Genomic DNA, 23,864 nt, shown 5'->3' on the forward strand with positions numbered 1-23,864 from the left:
AGAAAGCACTTTCTTTTGCCTTCCCCGTGCCAATAGCATTACTATTGTAGTGTGCCAATACGAAGATTCAACAATAAATAAAGACTATTGGATTTTTATCAGGGGTGCAAGTCCAAGAGACTAAAGTGGTAACCCAATCTACATGTCTGTCATGGCAATCTACTTGTCCTGATACACAATAATAATTTCAGATTGTGACCACTGGCATTTTGCTAATTAAATCCAAATGGAAAAGCGTGGGCAAAAAAAAAAAAAAAAAGAATCTAGAAAAATTCTCTCTTACTATAGTCACAACCTTTTGCTTCTGTTTTCCTATTTGGATTAAAAGGGTTATTCTAAGCATCATAATCACCAGAGCATGCTGAAATGTTCATGAAGTTAGGAGTACCATGCCACTATTTCCTGGTGTTGAGAAGACCCTTTTACCTGGTCCTGCAGGGCATAGAGCCTTCTGTAATTGTGGCTGAACCGTATCTGACTTCTACAGAGCTGCAGAAGCCAGATTCTGATCCTGACGCTGGTTCATTTGCAGAGAGTGTCAGCCAAGTCTTCTCAGCCAATGAATGAGCGTCTGTGCATATAATATGCAAACAATTGACATTATCCAGCTGGAAACTATCGTTTCAGGCTTGCTAGTTACTCTGCCAGAGGTGCAGTTACACCACAGCCAGGCTGCCTAAATATCATACTGAAATGCTGCACATACTGGCTCTTTGCACCATGATCACTTCAAAACATTTTAATTTGCAAAAATTGTGAGTTTACTGAATAACTGAGTTTCTCACCCTCTTCCCACTGATTGTCTCTCTTTGTTTTCCCCACCTCTACTCCAAAGTGTGTGTGTGTGTGTGTGTCTGAAGGCTGTGTGTAATGTGTGTTATGTTTGCGTGGTGTGTATAATGTGTCTGTGTGCTTGTATGGTAGGTATTGTCTATCTGTATTGTGTGTGCATTTCGTGTGTGTAACATGTTCTGTTTTGCTCTCCTCCTTAAGGAATTCTCCATGACAATTTATGATCTATTCATTGGCAACGAGTAGTGTATTCAGAAGTTGTCTGGTGTACCCTACAAGTGACAATTGTTATACTGTTGGGGTTAGTCTGAGACATCCCACCACTACAGCAAGTATTCATTCTTCTAAACACTTACAATTCAGTTCTGTGCAGTACGGTGTATATTTACTGGGGACCTTCTTGTTTATTATGCACTTATGAATGCATAAGCTCAGTTTACGGTTACTCTTCTGATTTGACCAAATAGTGGCGTTTAAGGCACACACTCTGCTTCTTTGTGTCATGTAATTAAGACCTGCTTCATATCCATTTTTGTCTGTTAGTAGGACTCAAATAGAGATTAAAGGATAAGCTAGTAAAAATTGTAATTCGAAAAAGAAAAGCAGTCCCCAGTTCCCAAAATGCAAACTATTTTAACAGCACTATAACTGCACTTGAATACCCTTTTGTAAATCATTTTCTTTAGTGGTTATCGCACACACTTCAGTATTGTAGAATTTATATATAAAAAAATAAATTGTAACTGCAGCATGCTTAATTTTTTTTAAAATAAATAAAAGGAAAGAGCCATAGATTCACACCCTTTGAGCATCCACGGCTGCTTCACAAAGACCTGGCACACAAAGAGTTAAAATGTAAAGGAAAAAATAGAAACTTTCTATACAATAAGAGTACCTCTTTAAACCGTCTGGATTCAATAATCAGAGCGGATCGAAATTCGTCTTCTAGAGCTGTATACTGCTGTGTCAGTGCATTTATTTTCTCTTGGAATTCATTTATTTGTTGACTATGGCGACGTTCTTCCTTGGAAGCTTCCTTAGACACAGCTTCTTGGAATTCAGGCCCATGTAGAGGTACTCTTGATTCTAATTCTTTCCTGTTAGTTATAAATACAAGTTATTAAATAAACCTGCTGCTGCCGCTCAAATATTCAGTACCAAGAATTATTGTAGAATACACAATCTAGATATATGGATGGATAGATAGATAGATATTGTAGTAAAGATGACTTTGTAAATGCAAATCTGAACATTACCCCTTCCCCCATGTGAATTATTTATCACCAAGACCATTAATATCAGAGTGTGAGTGAAATGGCTGTTGCATTAGTTGTACACAACTTTGGAATTCAGTGTGTTCCCAGTGTGTAAGCACATATATGCTGTCACAGTTGAGCAACAATAGAAACAAAGTGAAATGCAAACCATCCAAAAAAATGTTGATCAAAATAGCTGACACTAAAATGTAGCCAGTACAGTTAGAGTTGCTTACTTCGCATTCGTAAAAGATCACTATAGGGTCAGGAAAACAAACATGTACTCCTGACCCTTTAGTGTTCAAACCACCATCAAGCCCCCCTGGGCCCCTCATGCCTCCATAAATATAGCAAAATCTTACTGTATTCAAGCCAGAAGCTGTAACTCTGCATGCTCTTTTCCTTAAATAACAAAAACAAGCAGTCTGCTGACATCATCAGAAGTGATGGCCTGATCCAATCACAGTTTTTCCCCATAGGATTGGCTGAGACTAACAAAGAGGCAGATCAGGGGCAGAGCCAGCAGGATTCAAACACAGCCCTGGCCAATCAGCATCTCCTCATATAAATTAACTGGATCAACGAATCTCTATGAGGAAAGTTCAGTGTCTGCATGCAGAGGGAGGAGATACTGAATGAATGGATGCATTTTAGGCAGCCATGACCCAGGAATGATCTCTATCAGCTATCTGAGGAGTGGCCTGTAATGTAAACACTGCATTTTCTCTGAAAAGACACGGTTTACAGCAAAAAGCCAGAAGGTAATGATTCTACTCACCAGAACAAATTGAATAAGCTGTAGTTGTTCTGGTGACTATAGTGTCCCTTTAATAATCCACTCACTATAACTGTATAATTCAATATCAGCACAGTTGATTATAGAAATACTGAGTCTGCTTCCCTTTTTTATAGCCACAGTAATATAACACATCTTTACAAATCAGGCATTTAATTAGCCTACAATATTTAGAGGCCATTTATTATGAAGATCCAGATTTTTCCAGTATAAAAATTATTCTTCTGAGTTTGTACTCCCCTACTTTAAAGTAAGCAGCTCTGCATAGTTTGTCAAGATCCCCGTTGGTGATTTTGCCACTTACAGATCAATGGTTGTGGGGTACAGGGAAAGATTTTACTTATCTGAACCTGTACCTCATGGCTGCTGCCATCTACTTCTGCACGGTTCTTTTTAACTCCTGGCACTTCATCTGCCAGGAGCCAATGTCTGTGCCGTACTTGCGCATGTGCTAGAGTACAACACTGATGTCTTTTGAGGATCCAACAAGAGCATCCATAGACAGAGCCTTTTCCCAGGCTGGACAGGGGGGGGGGATGCTTCTGAGCAAATTAAGGCTTACTCATTAAACAGGAAATTGTGGAGACTATGCAAAGGAATTTCATATTTTGGGACAAAATAGACAAACTGGAAAGGCAGAGGTAATGATTTTTCTCATTACAACACATTGCATATATGTGAATGTATGTGCATTTACACCGTAAGTGTGTAACATATAGTCCTAATGCTATAGTGTTCTCCTAAAAGAAATGTAACAAAAATCTAAACTTGCCTTTTTTTTTTTATCATAGCCGAGACTTACTCAGTGCTGCCCACTGCTCCTTCTACGTGACCTCAATCGGCAATCATTAGTTATTCGACTTCTTGTCATAAACAATGCTCCTTACTGGGGACAAGACGCGCATGTGCAGCAAGTGCTGTGCTTCTAAAATCGAATGCTCTCTATGAGAAGCATTCAGAGAAGGTGATGTAAGAGACCAGAGTCTGACTTGGTTTTCACAGTGAAAGGCGTGTTTAACTCTGCAATGGAAATATTGCCTTATCTTCTAAAAGGCAACGTATTACATTGTAGGATTCAAATTACAAGGGCACTGCTCCCATATTTCATTGAGCTAAACTGATCTGGCCTATAGGGTACTTTTAATTACAGATTTGCGATTTGCCCACAAGGGGAGTGTGGGGCAGTGGAAAATATATTACAGTGAGAAGCCATTCAAGAAAAATAAAATAATTTACTCAGTGTGCAGCAACTACGCTCCGCGTCTCCATGCTCTGCATTGATTCAATTAATCTCCATGAGGAGATGCTGATTAGTGGAGCGTTTTGAGCACATGCAATAGTCTCCTAATGCTTTCCTGGAAAAGCATTGGATTGGCGGAGATCATCAAGCTTGATTTGATTATCTCAGCAATAAAGATGGGGACAGCTACGGCGAGACAGGCACAGCATGGAAAAAAAAGATTAGTAAAAACACCTCTCCCACACTGACAGACAGAGACATGCATTACTGCAGGGCATGCAAGGGAGCTTGAAGATAACAGCTCACTCACCGCCCTGCTTTATTCTGCCACAGTCGACCGCCTGCCGCGGAGGGAATGGGCTAGCAAATACCCAGACATCAGTTTAAAAATCCTAGTCGCCATGGCAACCTGGCACCTGGGATCGTTGAGCCCTGAATAATAACAATAATATTATACACATTATATATACCAGGTTAAGGCAAACTGTGGATTACATCCACAAACTCTTACAGCCATAATGCTGGCAAAACATCAGTGGAGATGTAGTCCACAACACCTGGAGTGCCAAAGGTTGCCTACCCCTGACATATATGCGCACAGGTAATTAAGTTGCCCACTTCTTTTTTAAAAACACAGAAATGCCATATTCCTAAAGTAGCAATAAAAAAAAATACTGAACATCTATAAGTGCCATTTATTTCAAGCAGCCATTGGTTTAGGAATGAGGTGATGGGTCCATATTCCTCCCAAGAAGGAGCTTGAATCCAGTGCCCAGCTGTAAATACCTCTCAGTGCAGCCATCTAAGTACAATGGGGGCAGCACTGTACAAATTATTGACTCGATATAGCAGAGCACAATGCTGATCCAATGGATAGGAAGCTTTGTGCTTCTTGACATTTTTCATACAGGGGAAATGTCAGTCATCCAGTATACAACTTACATAAAGGGTTTAACTTTAAACACTAACATTTTGTGTATTGGTAAATTTACAAAAATTAGCACATTCGTGAAAAAACCTGACAGATTTGCACTGCCTACAATTTAAATTTAGTATTTGGTTTCCAATTCACTACAATTTATCACTTAGTGAATAAACCCCACAGTCAAAGTATGATATAATTATGGATGAACTGGCTCTGCTTCTTCAGTTTTGTAATGATTTTAGTGCATAAGAGGAGACAGATTAGTTATAATGACAAAACCTTGCCTGATAATCAATAATATACAAAAAGCTATGTGACCAGCATCGATTCACAATATGTTTCTGCAGGTGAATGGGACCACCAAACTTGAGGTTGAGAATATAAAATAAAATAATTCCACTGGACAGATGCTATCTGATATCAACGCTTATTTTTCTCCACACATTTTGCGCTGTTGTTTTTCTTGGCAGTGTCAAAAAAATAAAAATAAAAAATGAAAAAAACGTGTTTTAGATTATGTTTAGAATATTTGGCCTGATCATTGGCCTAAAGAGTATGAAACATAAACGCTTTTGCCCTATGGGCTTCTCTACAACTGCAGGGAACACGAGCTCTATTTGACGTGCTCTGTGAAGGTTACTGCAAAGCACAAGCTGGTTTGAATGTGATTCTCTCAGTAAGAAGCTAAACTGCCAGGAGCAAAAATCATTGAACGAACAGGATGCTAATTATATCAAACCTCTGTGTAATTTATGCTTTCGTAAAATTGCTGTGCTGCTGAAAAATTCAAACCACCGTAAATGTCGGTACCTGTGTGCCTCCTCTCGGGCAGTGAGCAGTTCATGGAGTTGCTGAACTTTGTCTTTCTGCTTGCGAACAGACACTCTAAGCAGGTCAACTTCTCTTTGAGATGCAGATGCTTTACGTTCCACTTCTTGAATATGCTTCATCTGTGCCAGGCAGAAAATGAATTGGCCACTGGTTAAAATAAATCTAAGTGAAAAAGCTACTAAACCCAGAAATCAGTCTTACTTCTTAAAGCTCTCCTCTCTTCCACATATGTTGTAGTGATATAGGCAGCAGATACACAGATATTTACCTGGCATGAATCCAGCTCTATGAGTCCATGCATTTCTAATGTTTAGGATAGCTCTGTGGCATGATGTGCGCAGTCCTACTTGGACCTGCTTAGTTCAGTAAAGCTAACTGAATTCTCATGAAGCCACTGGTGCTTTCAGGTCCTGGGTAAGCTGTCAAACCATTCTAATACTTTGGATTACCATTCTAAGAACATTAGACTACTTACACTGAGATGGTGCCAGAGCACTCATGGCACCATCACTACTACAGTGTGCTGTAGTGGTTATAGTGCTTAGTGGGTTCATTTAAAGTGTAGCATTCACAGATGAGACTTTTAGTTCAGCTATGGACTGAGCTATTTTTGGAACACAGGGTTACATGCACTGCTGGGCAACCAAGAGACAGCATGTAAATTATATTAACCACTGCACTGCTATATGCACAAGAGTACAGCACTACTGAAGGAATACTTGAATATGTATGCGCTCATTCAGTATTTCCTCGCAGATGCATACTAAAGGCATTAATGGAGCAGTGAGGATGCCTAGAAGGCCTACGTTTTTACTTTTCTGCTGCATTATTGAACCTAGAAAATGCTTCAATAATGCTCACTGAAATAAAGGAACTGTTCCTTCCATTGCAGCTCTCCTGGCAAACCTCTGGTAAGGAACACCACCTCTGATACCGCACTTAAAGCAGCACTGTCATGCCGAATCCCGGTTTTTTTTTTTTTTTTAACCCCCCTCCCGTCTCCACTACATCCAATTGACCCCCTAGTCACCCCCAAATACCCCTAAGCCCCCCAGATTACATATTTTTTAATCTTTGTCTTCTGCCCCGATCTTTATTCAGTGCGCCGCCATCTTTGTGTGGGTAGGTGAAGTCCCTGTGAGACATGTCATCTGCCCACACTAGATAGCGCTGTGAGATTCCCGCACATGCACAGTGAAACACCTGAACATGCGAACGGGAATTTCATCTATTCATTCATTCGTCAGACAGACAAATGAATGAATGAATAGAAAAAAAATCAGACAAACAAACTAACACTGTGTATCAGTGTTCGTTTGCTCGTTCGGTTTATTACAAGGAGGGAGCTACCGGCATGCAGCTCCCTCCTTGTAATATGTACAGATAGAAGCAGCAGGGAGCAGTGCTCCCCGCCACTTCATAAGCCCCCCATGTCCCACCCCTCACTCTATGGGGGTCAATATGACCCCCATAATAGCACAAGGGAGATTAAAATCTCCCGAATGCCCCTACTCGCTATACCGCGAGTAGGGGCATGTCTACTAAACAGTGAGCAGCCTGTGGCTCTATAATACCCCCCCCCCCCCACCCCATTTGGGTCTCTATAATACCCCTCCCCTCCTTTGTGTCTCTATAATAATCCCCCCCTTTGTGTCTCTATAATACCCCTCCCCTCCTTTGTGTCTCTATAATACCCCTCCCCCCCTTTGTCTCTATAATACCCCTCCCCCCTTTGTGTCTCTATAATACCCCTCCCCCCCTTTGTGTCTCTATAATACCCCTCCCCCTTTGTGTCTCTATAATACCCCCCCTTTGTGTCTCTATAATACCCCCCTTTGTGTCTCTATAATACCCCCCCTTTGTGTCTCTATAATACCCCTCCCCTCCTTTGTGTCTCTATAATACCCCTCCCCTCCTTTGTGTCTCTATAATACCCCTCCCCTCCTTTGTGTCTCTATAATACCCCTCCCCTCCTTTGTGTCTCTATAATAATCCCCCCCTTTGTGTCTCTATAAATACCCCCCCTTTGTGTCTCTATAATACCCCCCCTTTGTGTCTCTATAATACCCCCCCTTTGTGTCTCTATAATAACCCCCCCTTTGTGTCTCTATAATACCCCCTCCCCCCCTTTGTGTCTCTATAATTCCCCCTCCCCCCCTTTGTGTCTCTATAATTCCCCCTCCCCCCCTTTGTGTCTCTATAATTCCCCTCCATTTACCTGAGAGGAGTGAGTCAGAGGGGGGCGGCCGCTTTCCACGCTGGTGCTGCCGGGCCGGGTGGCAGCCTCGCCGGTCCGGCGGCACTTCTAATGCTGGGGACGGAGCGAGGAGGAGGGAGGAGCATGTCTCTGTACCATGCTCCCTCGCGGTTCCCACAATTCACAGCACAGGAACCGCGAGGGAGCTGCCACCCGGCCCGGCGGCACCAGCGTGGAAAGCGGACGGCCCCCTCTGAGTGTGCCACCGGACCGGCCACCCGGTGGCACATACCTCTGCAGCCCCCAGGTGCCGCGGCCCACCGGGAAATTTCCCGGTATCCCGGTGGGCCAGTCCGGCCCTTGGTGGGGGCCCTAAATAAAGAGGAAGGGGGGTCTACTGTCCCCCCCGGCCCCCACCCCTGAGCAGTGGGTGGGGGCCCTAAATGAAAATCCCCCCCCCAATCAAGGTGACTAGGGGTCCCAAGACCCTAGTCACCCCCCCCACCCAAATCAAACTATCCCCTACCTACCCCCCTCACCCTAAAAATAGTGTGGGGGGAATAAAATAACTAACCTGTAAAAAAAAATTAAACTTACCATTTGACGTCTTCTTTTTTTTCCCCCACACTATTAGGTAGGGGATAGTTTGATTTGGGTTGGGGGGAGGGGTGACTAGGGGCTTGGAAACCCTAGTCACCTTGATTGGGGGGAGGGGGGGGATTTTCATTTAGAGCCCCCACCCGCTGCTCAGGGGTGGGGGCTAGGGGGGGAGGACAGTAGGTCCCCCCCCTCTCTTTATTTAGGGCCCCCACCCACTGCTCAGGGGTGGGGGCCGGGGGGAGGATGGTCGGTTCCCCCCCCTCCCACCATTCTTATTTAGGGACCCCACCCACTGCTCAGGGTTGGGGGCCGGGGAGGAGGACAGTAGGTCCCCCCCACCATATCTTTATTTTTAAAAAACAATAAGGGGTGGGGGCCAGTAGGTCCCCCCGCCCTTATTGTTCTTATTGTTATTTAGGGGGCCCCCACCAGCAGCGCAGGGGGGGGGTTATTAGTTTTTTTTGGTTTGTTTTTACAGTGAGCAGCCACAGGCTGCTGACTGCTTACTAGACATGCCCCTACTCGCGGTATAGCGAGTAGGGGCATATTATTTACTAATACTACGTAATCTTTACTTAGTATTAGTAAATTTGGCTGAAAGACCAATTTAGGTCTTTCAGCCTTTTAGTAGATAGCTCCCTAATACCGTGGGAATTAGGGAGTTATCTACTAAGCGGCTGCAAGATGCAGCCGCGGCAATGAATAGGATCGGAGTTTCATTCATTAGAATGAAATTGCGATCCGAACAAAGTGCCGAATTGCGTTGTAAAAGAAACGAACATACTGTTCTCATTCAGTTAGAACGCAATTCGGCAGTTTCGTCTAAAATGACAGGAAGCATCATGGGAACAGGGAGGAAAGGTAAGGATCATGGGAAAATTTCTCTGACCAGCGGAAAAGAAGCACACTTTGCTCCTCCGCTGGTCAGAGCTGGTCAAGCGGAGGAATCCTCCATAAGGCAAAGAGTCCCTACTTGACAGTGCCGCTTTAAGACCCAAAAGGCTTAAACTGTTGCCAGGGCATCTTGTGGTGAGTGAATATAGTACATAATTTGAAATCCATGGCTGATCATGTTATTTATACTTCAAGAAAAGTAACGGTTCCGATTTAACAATGTACTAGTTAGAAAAAACAAACAAAAAACATTAAAAAAAAAAAAAAAACTTTTTTTTTTTTCGATTTGATATGCTTAAAAGGTCCTTGCCACTTCTTAGTTTTTAATAAATAGTTTTAATCTTTATGAAATATTAATGCGGTGTTCTGAAATTTCGTTGAAGGAACTACTTTGATGACAAAAGAAGGAGCAGCAACATCAGTTTTTGACCAAAAGTGACGGCTGTGGGATTCAGGCATCGTCTCGCTCATCATTAGAAATCATCTATAGAGGCTTCCACGGTCTCCTCCATAGGTCTTAGTTTCGTGTCAGAGCTGAAAAGGGTCACCTGGATGAAGACAGCAGCAGCCGTGAGGGGACAGCTTCAGGTAAGTAAACCTAAATTTGACTGCACCCCACTGCCACTGGACCCTAACCAGAGATATCACCTTAAGAGACCTTTGCAATATGCAACATTGTTGCTGATAAAAATCACAGAACACACAGGGCAATGTTATATGTGACGTTTTCACTTACAAAATGGTTTTGAAAGGGTCTGTGTTTTGCATTCATATATAAAAATAAAATAAGCAAAGAAAAATAAATAAACTGATTACCTCCAATGTTTGTTTCTGCACATGTTGGGTCTCCAATTTGGACAGAGAATCTTCCAAATTCTTTAAAGCTTTCTTATAGTCTTCCTCTTTGTTTGCACATTTCTCAAGTTCATTTGCAAGGGTCTCATTTTCTTCTTTCAAGCGTTGAACAAAACCTTTTAACATGACATTTGCATTTTTTTCCTTTAAAAGTAATTCTTTAATCCTGAAAAGGAGAAACCAATTGAAAATGTAAATACAAAATACAAATGAACTGTTAATGTGCATAAAAGGAAAAATTCAAAAATGGAAATAACAAGGAAGAATATTCTATTGGTTTGCTTAAATGTAAGAACTTTGCCCTAAAACTACATTTCTGCTTCTATATAATGCCCAAAGAGAAGGGAAACATTTAGGACATTCAGTTATGTAACTATGGCATTCATGTATCTTCCAAGTATTGTGTAATTTTTTTTATTAAAGGAAACACAAGCACTTTAGCTTGCTGAAGTGCTCTTTGTGTGTATAGTGTGTCCCTTTCTCTTTTTTTCCCCTTCTCATTTTAAAAGAAATCTGCACTTTTGTAAGTAAACACTGATACATCTCTCTGGCCGTCAATAAGACAGCAGGGAGGTTTTTCTTCCTTGTAATTTAGCTCCAATGAGCTAAACTCAAAGACAGACATTTGACCAAAGTGCTGGACTTTGAAAGACTTTTCAACGGCCTGTAATACTCATTGAAAAGTTTGTTATTGGACAGCAATGCGCATGAATCAAAATTGGGCATTCTTATTTGCGTATGATAGATTTGAAGGTATTGCAAGCCAAGATTTTTTATTTTAATTAAGTGTTCCTTTAATACTGATAACTGCAGTGATTTATTTTTCTTTTTACATATGCATTGCATGTTAGGCTGCTCCAAGAATTTAGAGCCTAGTGCCGTTGAATCTACCTACTGTATTTTTAATGGCAGCTTAGCCTCCAGATTGTCAAAGCCAAAACAAAATAAAGTGAGGCAATCTAATAATACCGGGTTACCTATCAGTGGTATAAACAGCCACGCTGTTGATATTTTTTTCTTCTTTAGCCTGACACTGTAAATCTTTGAGGTTTTCAGTTAGTCTCACTAAAGATTGTTCTGCTTTCCATCTTCGTTCTCGTTCTTGGTCCAATTCCTGTACAAGAGCCTGTAAAATGAAAATAGTTTTGGTTTTTTTACTCACTGCAATTCCCCCCCCCCCCCCCTCTAAGTACTTGAGGGAATTGGTTATTGCTCCCCCTCTAGAAACTGGACAGGTAGCTCCAGCAAACTTTTAATTGGCATAATTCCACACTCCAGGAATAGATAAAAAGGTTTTAGAACACTGAAATATAGTGATGCCTCTCAGGATCATGTCATTCTTTCTCAATTAAGCATATCAAATGAGGATGCAAATGCTATCTTTGGCCTTTTACATCCTTCCAGGACCACTAAAGTCATCTCAATGAAATGGCCTGGGTGCAGTGGTGCTGTCATGTTAACCCTGCAATGTAAAACATGTCAGGCTAATTTGTGGATTTATTTTCCAATCTAGCCATATTCTTATGTATTCTTGGATTACTGTATTTGCCTTACTACAGAAAATACATTGCAGATTAATAGATGATGTTGTGTTGACGCGCCCATTATTCTCTATCACAAACAGCCTGGCTTTTAAGATTTGTAGTCCCAAAATTTCATTTGGGTGCCACATGACAAACATGGTTTATTACACACCCCTACAATTGTTCTGTATTATCATAAAAAACAGCTTGTAATTACAACAGCAGTAAAGGGTTTTAAATTAGCTTGTATGAATCAAAGAGCAGTTTCTTTCACGCAGAGCTTTATAATATTTTATAGAGCTATATATAAACACAGTACCTGGCTCAGGTGCATTCTATGATACAACAGGATATTTTCATTAACAGATAACAGAATGTGTAGTTTTGTTTAGGAAAGATAGCGGAATCCACTTTACAAAATGTCTGGCAGGGTTGCAGTTTCATGTCTGGCATTTCCCAGAGAATCCACATCTAAAGTACATTTACACTCACTTTTGGGATTCAGTATGTGACCAATGGGAATTGGAGAAACATCAGGATTATACAGTAACTTATTTGTTGGCCTTTCAGCAACCACCAAAATAATATTTATAAAAAACAAAATAAAGGCTTAAAATACAGTAGTGGGTTATCATTTAAAATTGTGCCATCATATCAAAAGGCATGTGACCCAACAAGCTACATATTACACAGGTTTACTTTGCAATCCATATAGTTATTTGGAGCATGTACCCGATAAGTGGATTCCTCTGTTGGATTAGGCACAGTTGCTGCTGCTTTGCTTTTTTGACTCTTTAGGTATGTCGGCAGCTTTCCAGATACTTGTTCGGAGCTGTCTGTTTCTGGTCTATCAGAAGACAAACAACTCTGAACGCCAGCTTTTCCCCAGGGATTGGGGCTTTTCTGCTTCCGTACTGCACTTTTTTTCAACACACTGCAAAATAAAGGAAGCTACTTCAAAATAAAATATAAACAACACAAATAAAATATTATAAAATATATTGTTTTGGCCCAATTTTATTCTTAAAAGTACAATTTCACCACTGGAGTGAATACACACATCACCCCTCCTCCCCGCAAAAAAATAAAACCACACAAAGTCAGCATCCAAAAAGAGATTGCTTTAACCCCTTAAGGACACATGACGTGTGAGACACGTCGTGATTCCCTTTTATTCCAGAAGTTTGGTCCTTAAGGGGTTAAATCATTCTATAATTATATACTAAATATTTAGCAACGTGTGCATACATGGGCATCTACACCCCTATAGCAGTGAGAGATGCACTGGCATTGGAGGAAATGCAACTTCAGGTACTTAAAATGTATACTGTACATTTGCAGTCTTTTAGATCAGATAATGTATACATAAAATTTCAATGTCTGTCTGATAAAGAACCTATCATCATACATTTCATCACAAACTTCGCAAAATTCATTACATTTCAAAACAAGATAGAAATCCAAAAAAAACAACAACAAAAACAACACCTCATAGCAATTTGATAGGGACCATGGCAGTATGCAAGTATCTAGCTGGTGCACACAGGAAAGGCCACCAATTCTTTTGTAATAACATTTAGAACAAATAATTGCTCTTTACAGTGAAATAATTTTTATTGGTTTACTATATTTTAGGCAGAAGGAGTTTAAATACCACTCCGGGCACCATAACAACTTAATTATAATTAAGTTGTTACAGTGCGAGGAGGTCCTGGGCACAGTCTTAGCTGAAGGGGCTTAAATGGAAGCTACTGATGCTCTCATCCTATCAGTGGAACCTGGTCAGAGGCATCAGATTTGAAGCCTTGGACATTGAGCAGAAGTCTTCAGGCAAAATGATCGGGCATTGGCTTGCAGACTAATCCATTTGTGACCAATTTAACCACTTCAGGTATGAGTTGCTCGGGACCTACTTACGCCATAACAACTTAATTGCAATTAAGTTATGTCCCTTTAATTATAAAGTATAACATGAAAATAGATTTTAGATCCAGGCACTATATAATATACAACACTAAAATATATTTGCAGTAGTAAACAGTGTCCACTTTACAGTAAGTTAAGGAACACAATATTTCATTTTTTTTATTTTAGTGTCCAAAATACCTGTTTGATATCCTGGCTGTTGACGGTTTGTTAGTGGTCCTGGGGGTGTAATTATTTTTACAATAGGCTGGGATTCGGCTACGGTTTGTTTCACTATTTCTTGAGTTTTCTTTTCCACTATCATAGTCACTTTCAGTTGTCAGATCGGTGTCTCTCTTTGCTTTCATTATACTTACTGGCCTTTTGGTTTTTGATGTGGAAGTCTAAAAAAAAAAAAAAAAAAAAAAAAAAAAAAACTTTAAAAAGGTGATCTGTCCTACTAAATGTTAAATCAAAATGTAATACCAAAAACGAATAAATCCCACTCTAAACAAGAGTAAGGGATTCCAGACTGGTAAATAAATGTATATTAGATGAAATTAAAGCAAAGTACCAATTTAAAAACTTGATAGGGAGACAACCACACAGTCCCACAGGGAACTTAATTCAGAACAGTGTATCAAAATGTAAAAGTAAAGTCAATTTATTACAGTCACAAAAGTAAAGGTTAATACATATGTTCAGTCTATTCCCACTATTGGAGTGGTAAGCAATCACCTCTAGTATAATTGTGGGATGCCCCTAGTGACTATCCTGATTTATGGATATTATAGGACCCAATTGCTAGTCAGGAGAGAAATGTGACAAGGGGAAGGTCCCCTAAACAGTGCACTGTCGAGTTGGTTAGAGGAATTCACTGCATGTAAATGAGGTGGATGACGGATAAATACCCAGGAGTAGGATCAATCCTCAGAAAGCCAGCTGATAATGAGCAAAGTAATGTCTAGAGAAGAGGGCTATTTAACAGTAACAATTACTGTGCAGCTATCATGTGCTTGTTAGTAAACCTCTAGAAAATTATAAATAAACAGGACAATTCCTAAATGAACTTAACCATGAGGAAAAAACTATAACGTCTGAATAGGCTGCTGGCTGTCAATGTAGATGAAATTTGCCACTCCTATGTAAACACCTTCATGGGTGTTCTAATCTGGAGAGAGAAAATAAGCCTGCACATCTAACTCCTGTATAACACCTTCAAGGGTGTTCTAAGCTGGAAAGATGTAGTTCCAAAATAAAACCGTCCTCTCCCCCAACCCCTATCAAGATAAATCAAAGCTATAAACCTAAAGTGCTAACTGTGCATAGTGCTAATTTAGTGAAAAAAACGTAACAACAAAGTGCCCGAAGCGCGTTTCGGTGCTAACAACGGCACCTTCGTCAGGGGATTAAATGTTAAATCATGTTTAAAAAAAATTCTCTAGAACTAAGCAGAGTTTTACAAGCCAAAAAGGTATATCACACACAAACAAGTATAATCCAGAGTATAAATGTACTGTAAGATGTTAGAAGTTACTCTTGGAGGTCATACATCCTATCTCTCAAACCTTCCTCTCGCGCTCTCCTATAGGGCCACACTCCACTCTCACCTCCAGTTCTGCTACTTTCCCACCATGTCTATTTGCTGTCTCTCTCAAATCCCTTCCTATTGTGTTTTTATACCCCGCCTCCTCTAGACTGTAAGCTTGTTGTACCTATTGTTCCTGTTACATCTTGTTATTGTCTCATTTGGTTAGTTTCCCTATATAAATACTAATACTAATAATAAAATAATAATAATAATAATAATAATAATAATAATAATAACTTTGTATCGCAATTTAGAGTGCTACTGAAACATAATACAACTTTTATTTTTTGGTAGACACAAATGTAATTTTCTTTTTTTTTTTGTAAATCTCTCTTTTATTAAGGCATATATGAGGGATACAGAATAAAGAGAAGGAAATGCATAAGTAGTACATATCTTTGGTGGTAAAACATTGAAAACATAGTTAGGTACATTTCCAGGAAGGTAGTGCCTTGTTTTTATATTTTGTTAGTCGCTTAGTAGAGACGTGTTTTAAGCAAGCTAAAGTAAGATGCAATACAACGGGTAAGGGCTTTTCATTAGAGAGTATTATCATGTGGGGCATCTTTAGGTTAAGTAATATGAGTTAAGGCTTTCAACAGTGTAGGTTGTCGCTCATGTAACCGCGAAACATCATTGAAACAATACTGAGGCAATGCTTGTGACAGTACAATAAATGTTGTATCAATATAGTTTGGTGAAAAACAGTAGTAGTTAGCCACATATTAAAGGTACTCGTACCGTGTATGTAGGTGATAGGTCATCTTGTTGGGGCATACAGTCACACATAGTGTAGTAGTACATACAGGTACATTGCAAGCTTCTGTTCACATCTATGCGTGTGAAGGTGTATGAAATTATGCGTTGCCTAGCCGCTGTATGTGGGACATATTTAAACATGAAAACTAACAGGTAACTTGGGGGTGAGGTTACAAACATAAGTCCAGCAAAGAGAGGTCGTGTAGCTGAGCAGGTAATGTCCCAACAGTCCTTAGCCAGGTAATGTCCCAACAGTCCTTGTAGGTTTGTTCGGCCTATACCGCTGCTCGGTGGTGCAGCCGCGCACGTCTGAGGATTGGGAAAAATGGCCCCGGCAGCTTGTAAAATCCATAGGGGTATGACTTGGTGCGGACTAGTGGCAGCCGTCTGCCAGCCCCAGGCCTCCGTGAAGGCCCTCACCTGTGTTCCACTGACACGGTTGCTCAATGAGGCCGGGTCGTCCCTTCTGCGGGCGTCATGTGGGGCTCGGATGTTCTGCCGCCGCCTGCGGCGGGTGAGCCTCTGACGGTGTGGTCGGTGTCTAGGAGTCTGACTCCATGTGGTCTTCAGCCTGGGAAGGCATTGTGGGCGGCCTTCAGTACCGCGTCCCTGTCGTAGGTTGCGCTTTGGGCGTTGGGGCACATCTTTGGGCCTGGTAGCAATTCCGTCACCCAGTTGAGGTGGTTTTGAGTATGTTTTGTGCTTCACCCGTCCCCTCCGCCGCTTATCATGGTGTGTCTCAGGAGCTGTCTGGCAGAGCAAGCTTGGTGCGTAGCGGGGAGGGTACATTGGGTCAGGCGGCAGTTTCATGGTTCGCGGTTTGCTCTCAAGCCTCTTCCAGAAGGCTGTGAATAGCCGATCAAGGCGGACCTCCAGCGGCTCCGTTAGGTCCCATGTGGTGAGGGTCTGTGTGGAGTCCGCCATCTTGTCTGCTACTGCACAGAGTGGTCGTAGTTTTCGGGTTACCCCGTCATCATTTGGCATCGAGTAATGGTTAGCTGGGACCGGGATAACCCCCACCGGTCCATAGGAGGGGGAACGTGGGCCTAGTCTCTGTCTGGAAGCCGTCGCTGGCGGCGGAGGAGCGGCCGCCTCCTCCGCGCTGGCCATGCTTGTAGGCCTCGGGTTGCTTTGCCGGGTGTTCTGCAGTCGGTGCCTGGTGTGTGGCACCAACGTGTAGCCCTCGTCAGCAGCTCTCCGTTGGTGGCCCATTTGTCGGGTTTTAATGTAGATTTGTGGCATTTTATTCGCCAAATTCGTCGTTTGGAGCGGGAGCAGCTTTGTCCCGCGCCCGCTCAGCTCTGCGTCCAGGCCACGCCCCCTCAAATGTAATTTTCACAATAAAGTCAGAATGGTAAAAAATAAACAAAAACCACTCTACCGGTTACCTATGGAAGCTTACTGGACACATACTGAACAACAGTGCTTTGATTTACACTTCATTGTTTAGTCTATTCCCTGCACCTATTCTTGCTACTTTAATTTGCCTGACATGTAAATTTTGGAAAACATTAGTTCATAGTGTGGAACACACCTACAACAGTTTATATTTATGCTGATGAGCATTTTATAAATCAGATTTCTTAAAAAAAACAAAAAAAAGAATTTCATCTGATCAATTCATGCTTGCAGGATTTTGGTGTAGCAGACTTGATTGTCTTGTGTTCGGTTGTCTGTACCCTTTGTTCGTCTCCTGAATGGATGGTGTGTGATCCCCCTTTTTATACCTCCCCAAACCCGGCTATTACCCACAAATCAACACCTTAACACATTAACTCGAGTGCTTTCCCTGGGTGGCCTGGGACTATTTTTGGCTACGCAAGTCCACGAACCCGAGCAGAGTTCATACCGCTGCCCGTTCTACTTCCTGACCACCTAGACGAATGACATTCAGGAGATATGAACTACCGACTGGGGGGAGCATTTGCTACCTAAAAGCCAGAGGAAGCGTATGTCTGTGTTCGCACAGCAACCCTCGAAAGCTGACTGGCCGCAAGCCTCATTCTTATGGAATTGTTTTGGGGTATCGTTGGCCGTGCTTGCATTAGGACTTCCCCCCAAAGGAAAAGAATTGTATAAAAATAAAAGAAAACAAAAACCACTCTACCGGTTACCTACCTGTATAATGCTTTCCTATGGGTTTTGGGTGACATAGACATCCAGCATCAGTTAGGCTACCAAAAGTTGCCAAATGACTCCATAATCTCCTCCTGGACATAAGCATGTCTAGTCATAGCAAATTTACAATACTTTATTACTGATCATAAAATTTCAAACCTTTTCCAAATGATTTGCCATTTGTTCCTCTAGCTTCTTAATTCTCATTTCACGCAACATGCTGTTGGTATCTTGATGTGTAGCACTCTCTTTATCTGATGAAGTGGTGGTATTCACACCATTACTCATATTACCTGATACATAGCTACCAGGAGATTTTCTATAGTGAGATAATACTTGATCAATTCTTGGTGTTATCACGGGTACATTTTTAGAATCCTAGGAAGAGATATACAACATAATACAGTAATTAAACCTAAATGAGAAAATACTTTTTTGCTTTAAATTTTAGTTACAGGTTCAGGTTGTTGCTACGGTTATTGTGAATGGAGTCTTTCAGAACAGTGTGCATGAACTGGTCACACATGAAGCACAAAAAAGCTAAAATCAAAGCAAACTAGCTTTCATTAAACAAAATGCATTGCAGATTATCAAATGATCTGACATTTTCTTTAAATGTAGGTGATAAGGAATATTTATTTGGTAACACCCCCTGGCTGTAAATCAGAAAACTGGTCCTGCTACTTCCTGGTTTGGTTAGCTCAGTGGAGCTAAACTCAAGAAGCAACAATTTCCCAGAGAACCTGTCTTGCAAAGAACTTTTTCCCTGTGAACTTTTTTTATTTATTACTGTTTATTTTATGTTTTGCTGTATTTTAATCACTGCTCCTAGACTCCTATTGTGGAAACTTTGGATTTACATCACCAAGAGGTCCATAACTATTTGGAGATACGCTGTTTTATACTACTTAAGTGTAAGTGCGACCAATAAAATGTGTTATATTATTTTATAACGTACTTCACCATATTTGATTCTTTTATTTTACATATCTTGTTGGAAGAAACTACATCTTATATTCATCACAGTACCCCTGCGTGGGTGAAAGGCTTGATTCTCTCATCTGTTTGTGAGTGCATTCATACCACATTTATTTACATCCTTAATATAAACTATTTTACGCTATGTTAGCTATCTGATTTGTTTATACAGAGCACATTCTTGGATAATCTACCTCAGGTCATTCTATTTTTATATATATATCTTAACGTATTCTGGGTGGTTTCCACTTCTTTATATATGTGTATATTCTCTTAGGTGGCTGTGAAGTACACCTGGGATCACTTCCAGTTATACGTTTTTTCACCTTTAGTGTATATACTTTCTTCTTGTTTTTATTATTGAGCTCCATTGGGAAGTCTGTAATAGGACAGCCACAGAAAGTCTGGACGGGGTTAGAAGGCGAGGGTTTGTAAAGACTGCACACGTGTTCTGTAGCTTTTGCAAGCTGTTTTAGATATACAACCATTGAAAATATGCATAATTAAATGCATGCAAGTTTTATTTGGGGTATATCTACTAAATAGGGATTTTAATTTATTTTTTATTTGGGCAGTGGAGTGTCCCTTTAAGATTTCCATAGGGAAAGTGAATCTAAAGATAGGAAATATTTTGCTGCAGTGAGGGTACTGTCTACAGTGGGATTAAATGGTGTTATTCATTTGGTGTAAAGTTCCCTAAATTTATAGCTACAAAATTTCATGATTGGTGGAACTCATGGAATGATGTGGGAAAGTAAAGAAAATACTGTTTTCATTACAGTAAGGCAGCTTTTGGCCAATATGAGCGAAACGGACATTTTCTGGTTTTGTTACATCCAAACAAATAATGGAACACTTTTTTTTTTTTTTTTTTTTAGAGAGAGATGCACACTTACTGTAGCAAAGACAGAATTTCTAGCTTTTCAGAAAAAGTGGCTTATTATTGGTGATCTGGGGGGTGGGAATAAAAAAGTAAAAAGCAGCAACAATCAATAATTATAATATTAAATAAATACATAAATACCATTACCTCTACCTCCTTGCATCCACTTCCAATATCAAATGCTATCAAGTATTCCAAGAACTCCATATTAGGCAGGTCCATTGATCCTCCATGATGTCCAGTAAGTGATTCACCACTCTGGTTTATTCCATCAAGTCCTCTTAGTTTTGGCAAAGCTTCTAAAATAACTTCTCTGTATCCTGTAGATAATACAGTTATTTAGCGGGGGATCGGATTCCCCATTTCCATTGTTTTAACTATGTTATTTAAATATTTTTTAAATAAAATCAGTTGAAAAATAATACTGGAAATTGATTAACATTCTCTGTATCAAAGTAAACTCTCACTGATCATTACTAATAATAAACTATGCGGATTGTAGAAGCTGGTAGTTGCCAATCAGTGATTCGTACAGTTGTAGTGATTATATCCCAGCCTAAAGGAAATGCAGGTATGCAGGCTAGCAAGATGTATGTAGTAAAACCTCTATCAAAAATTTAAGAAAACACTGAAAAGACTTTTTAAAAAGTATTTAAAAAAATAAAATAAAAAAAAATTCTACAAAATGGTTCTACTTGTATTTCAACTAAACAGTGGCTAACAGTACTGCCATGGTGACGATGGACAATATATTACTAGACAAGGTTTCTTCAAGAAGGAAAAATAAAAGTTTGATTTTACCTGTTAAACTGCAAACCAGATTATCTTTTCCACTCTGCTCAAACGTGAGATAAAGCAAGGATTGTAACCCAACTATGCAATGGATTACATGTTCAAAGTCATTGATGCAGTTGCTATGGAGATAAAGATGGCTGAGCTTATAAGTCTGTGCATGGAGTGGTATTAGTCCTTGGAAACAAGATAAAAAAAACACACAATATAAGTTTACTGGTTGCAAACACAGAAACTGCCCATTTAACAAGTTGGAACATTTGTGAAACTCAAAGTACATACACATACTTTTTTCCACAGAACTTGAGTAAATATTTAGCAAAAGAAAGGTTGAAGGGTAAAAGTTATAGAATTAGGAGAAAGTTTCAATAAATATTTAAGGAGTAATTATTTTACAGTTATTTTCTCAAAAATAAGAAACATGTAAAAACTAATATTTAAACATCCAAACATTAAAATTCGTGTTAAAGATTAAAGCTGCAATGTCACGAGATGTACCGAGACAAAGAAGGGACTAATTCTAACTCTTTCTGGCTGCTTTAAGCCCTTCTCTACTCTACTCTGAGAAGCATTCCCAGTGCCGCACAGCAATTGACACGCATTATTCCTGCTTCATAAAACTCTGGATTGGCTGGGAGATTGTCACTAGTGTGGAGCAGATATGCAGTAAGGAGCGGTCTTCGCTCTTAAATTATAGGCATGTTAACCCTTTACTTTTAAAGGAAAGTGGGGGACCAATAAATTTTAAACATTCCAGAGTTCAATTAAAAAAATAATTATTTATAATGCTGGAGTGCTCATTTTAATACTACAGGTTAGGAGAGAGGGAAAGAAAGGGTGGATACGTTTCCATTTTAATTTTTTTAAGTATACTCATTGGTTGTTTGCTTGTGAAAGCAACTACTCATGGCATCCATGACTTGCACCATCCCAGTAGTAGTATGGTATTGCTCTGCTCATCGAGTAACAATAGTGCAATAATTACAGTTTAATAATACACACCAGGTCAAACAGTTTTCTATGCACAAAACAAGGCACTACAGTTCTAAGCCAGTCTTAATGCACACTAGAAGCATCTTGCTGGCTGTGATGCCCCTTTTAGCATATACTGAAGGTGGTTGTTAAGTGCATAGCTTTTGAGATTTTTTTTTTAATGTATGCCAGTGCTGGTGTATGTAAGCCACAACTAAAAGTGCAGCTATAAAATGTCCCAAGTAACATTGTAAATTATCAAAGAAAAGTTAATGAAGGATAAAAGGCACAGAGTCGCATTAATTAAAGTGACATGCATGCCTGAGACAACTGTCTTACACAAAGGCTTTGCCTTTGAATGAGACAATTGTTTCATCCTGCAGGCAGAACGGGTAATATGATTTTTTTTTCCATATTTACCTACTTCTTCTCGCCTGTGTTTTCCACAGCCACCCTGGGGACACTAATTCAGGCAGTGTCCTCTCCCTAGGAATGTGCATCATTCTAGGAACTACACCGACCCCAAATGTGCCACATGCAGATTCCAGTCCAGCACGTCCCCTACACAACTAAAAAGCTGCTATTAATCTCTAGCGTATATAATAAAGTATGCTATTACAGAGTCCTCCCCAGCCATGCCTATGTCTCAGCCTTCCCCATATGTCACTCCTTAGCCATTCTTTATGTCTCCTTTATTTCCTTCCTAGCCACCCTACAAACAATACACCTTCCCATCTTCCCTTTCCATGCCTCCCACTCTATATTCTACACACAATGTGTTTATTTTAAATGTTTTTCAGTGTGTAAATAAGGCCTAGCAATACTTTTCATTATATGTCCATATATTGCTTTCATCTTTATGCAGAGCCATTCAATGGATCCTATAGTGCCAGGAAAACAAAGCCGTTTTACTGGCACTATAGAGTTAATAGGTCCCCAACTCCCTAAGGGCCCCCCTCTCTGAAGGTCCGTGAGGACGTCCAGCGTCAGATAACGGACCAAAAGTCAGTTTGGATTCCAGAAGCCCTCCAGTGGCTGTCTGGTAGACAGACACAGAGGGCAGACTTAGAGCTGCAATGTAAACATTGCAGTTCTCTTGAACTGCAATGTTTTACATTGCAGCACTAAGTGCAAAAGGGTCACAGCACCCAGACTACTTCAGTGAGCTGAAGTTGCATTGGTGCCTACAGTTTCCCTTTAAATCCATGACTACAGTTTGTTTTGCATAACACAATATTGACAACAGAAACATAAGTTGGTATTGTTATAATTCATTTTATGTTTGTATATTTGTGTAAGGGTGTTTGCTTGGTTTAAAAAATAAAAGTTGTCAAGTGATGCATGTCACTTTAAACAATAAACACTTATGCATTTACTTACCAGTAAGATCGTGTATGCGGTTATAAGTTAGATTGAGCTCTCTGAGGTTTAATAATCCCTCCAGCCCTAGGAACAAAAATGATATGAACATGTTTAGCTGAAATAACACATGAAGAAATTACCTACCGAGAGAAAATAAAAATAACTCAGATAAAATGATTACCTTATTTGCCCTGCAGCTTTTTTTATTTTTAACCAAATATTCTGCAGTGAATATGAAAACTTGGAGCAGACTACGTGAAATATTTTCCCCACACCAAATTGCAATGCTAAATCTGATGGGTTAGCCTTTAAAACAGCATTTAAAAATGTATGATCAACATAACCAGGGATGATTGTGGAGTAAAATTATTTAAAGGGGGAAGGATGTTATGCCATACAATAATGTTTAACAACAAAGAACATGTTTCATTTATATTACTACCTCCATTGGGATATCCCAGAGGACTACTAAATCACACACATGTAGCTGGTAATACTCATCCTCTTTTCTTTTTTTTTTTTTAAAGATACGTGTTCGGTGTTTTATCAGTCATCCCATTTCTTCTCTCATATCATCACACTAAGGTAGTCACAC

General features: G+C 40.2%; 1 protein-coding gene across 1 annotated transcript in view; it reads right to left on the reverse strand.

Annotated features, from left to right (window-relative positions):
* Positions 1-23,864, reverse strand: part of LRRCC1 (leucine rich repeat and coiled-coil centrosomal protein 1) — a 48,719-nt gene that overhangs the window by 19,841 nt on the left and 5,014 nt on the right. Inside the window, exons 3-12 of the mRNA XM_063450349.1 lie at positions 23,288-23,353; positions 20,945-21,112; positions 20,291-20,463; positions 18,442-18,660; positions 14,016-14,218; positions 12,642-12,843; positions 11,364-11,512; positions 10,348-10,552; positions 5,820-5,959; positions 1,688-1,889 (exon numbers count right to left, since the gene is read on the reverse strand). Coding sequence (XP_063306419.1) covers positions 1,688-1,889; positions 5,820-5,959; positions 10,348-10,552; positions 11,364-11,512; positions 12,642-12,843; positions 14,016-14,218; positions 18,442-18,660; positions 20,291-20,463; positions 20,945-21,112; positions 23,288-23,353 — 1,727 coding nt within the window. The remainder of the gene's footprint in view (positions 1-1,687; positions 1,890-5,819; positions 5,960-10,347; positions 10,553-11,363; positions 11,513-12,641; positions 12,844-14,015; positions 14,219-18,441; positions 18,661-20,290; positions 20,464-20,944; positions 21,113-23,287; positions 23,354-23,864) is intronic.

Source organism: Pelobates fuscus, chromosome 4 (genome assembly GCF_036172605.1).
Source record: "Pelobates fuscus isolate aPelFus1 chromosome 4, aPelFus1.pri, whole genome shotgun sequence".
NCBI classification, from domain to species: Eukaryota; Metazoa; Chordata; class Amphibia; order Anura; family Pelobatidae; genus Pelobates; species Pelobates fuscus.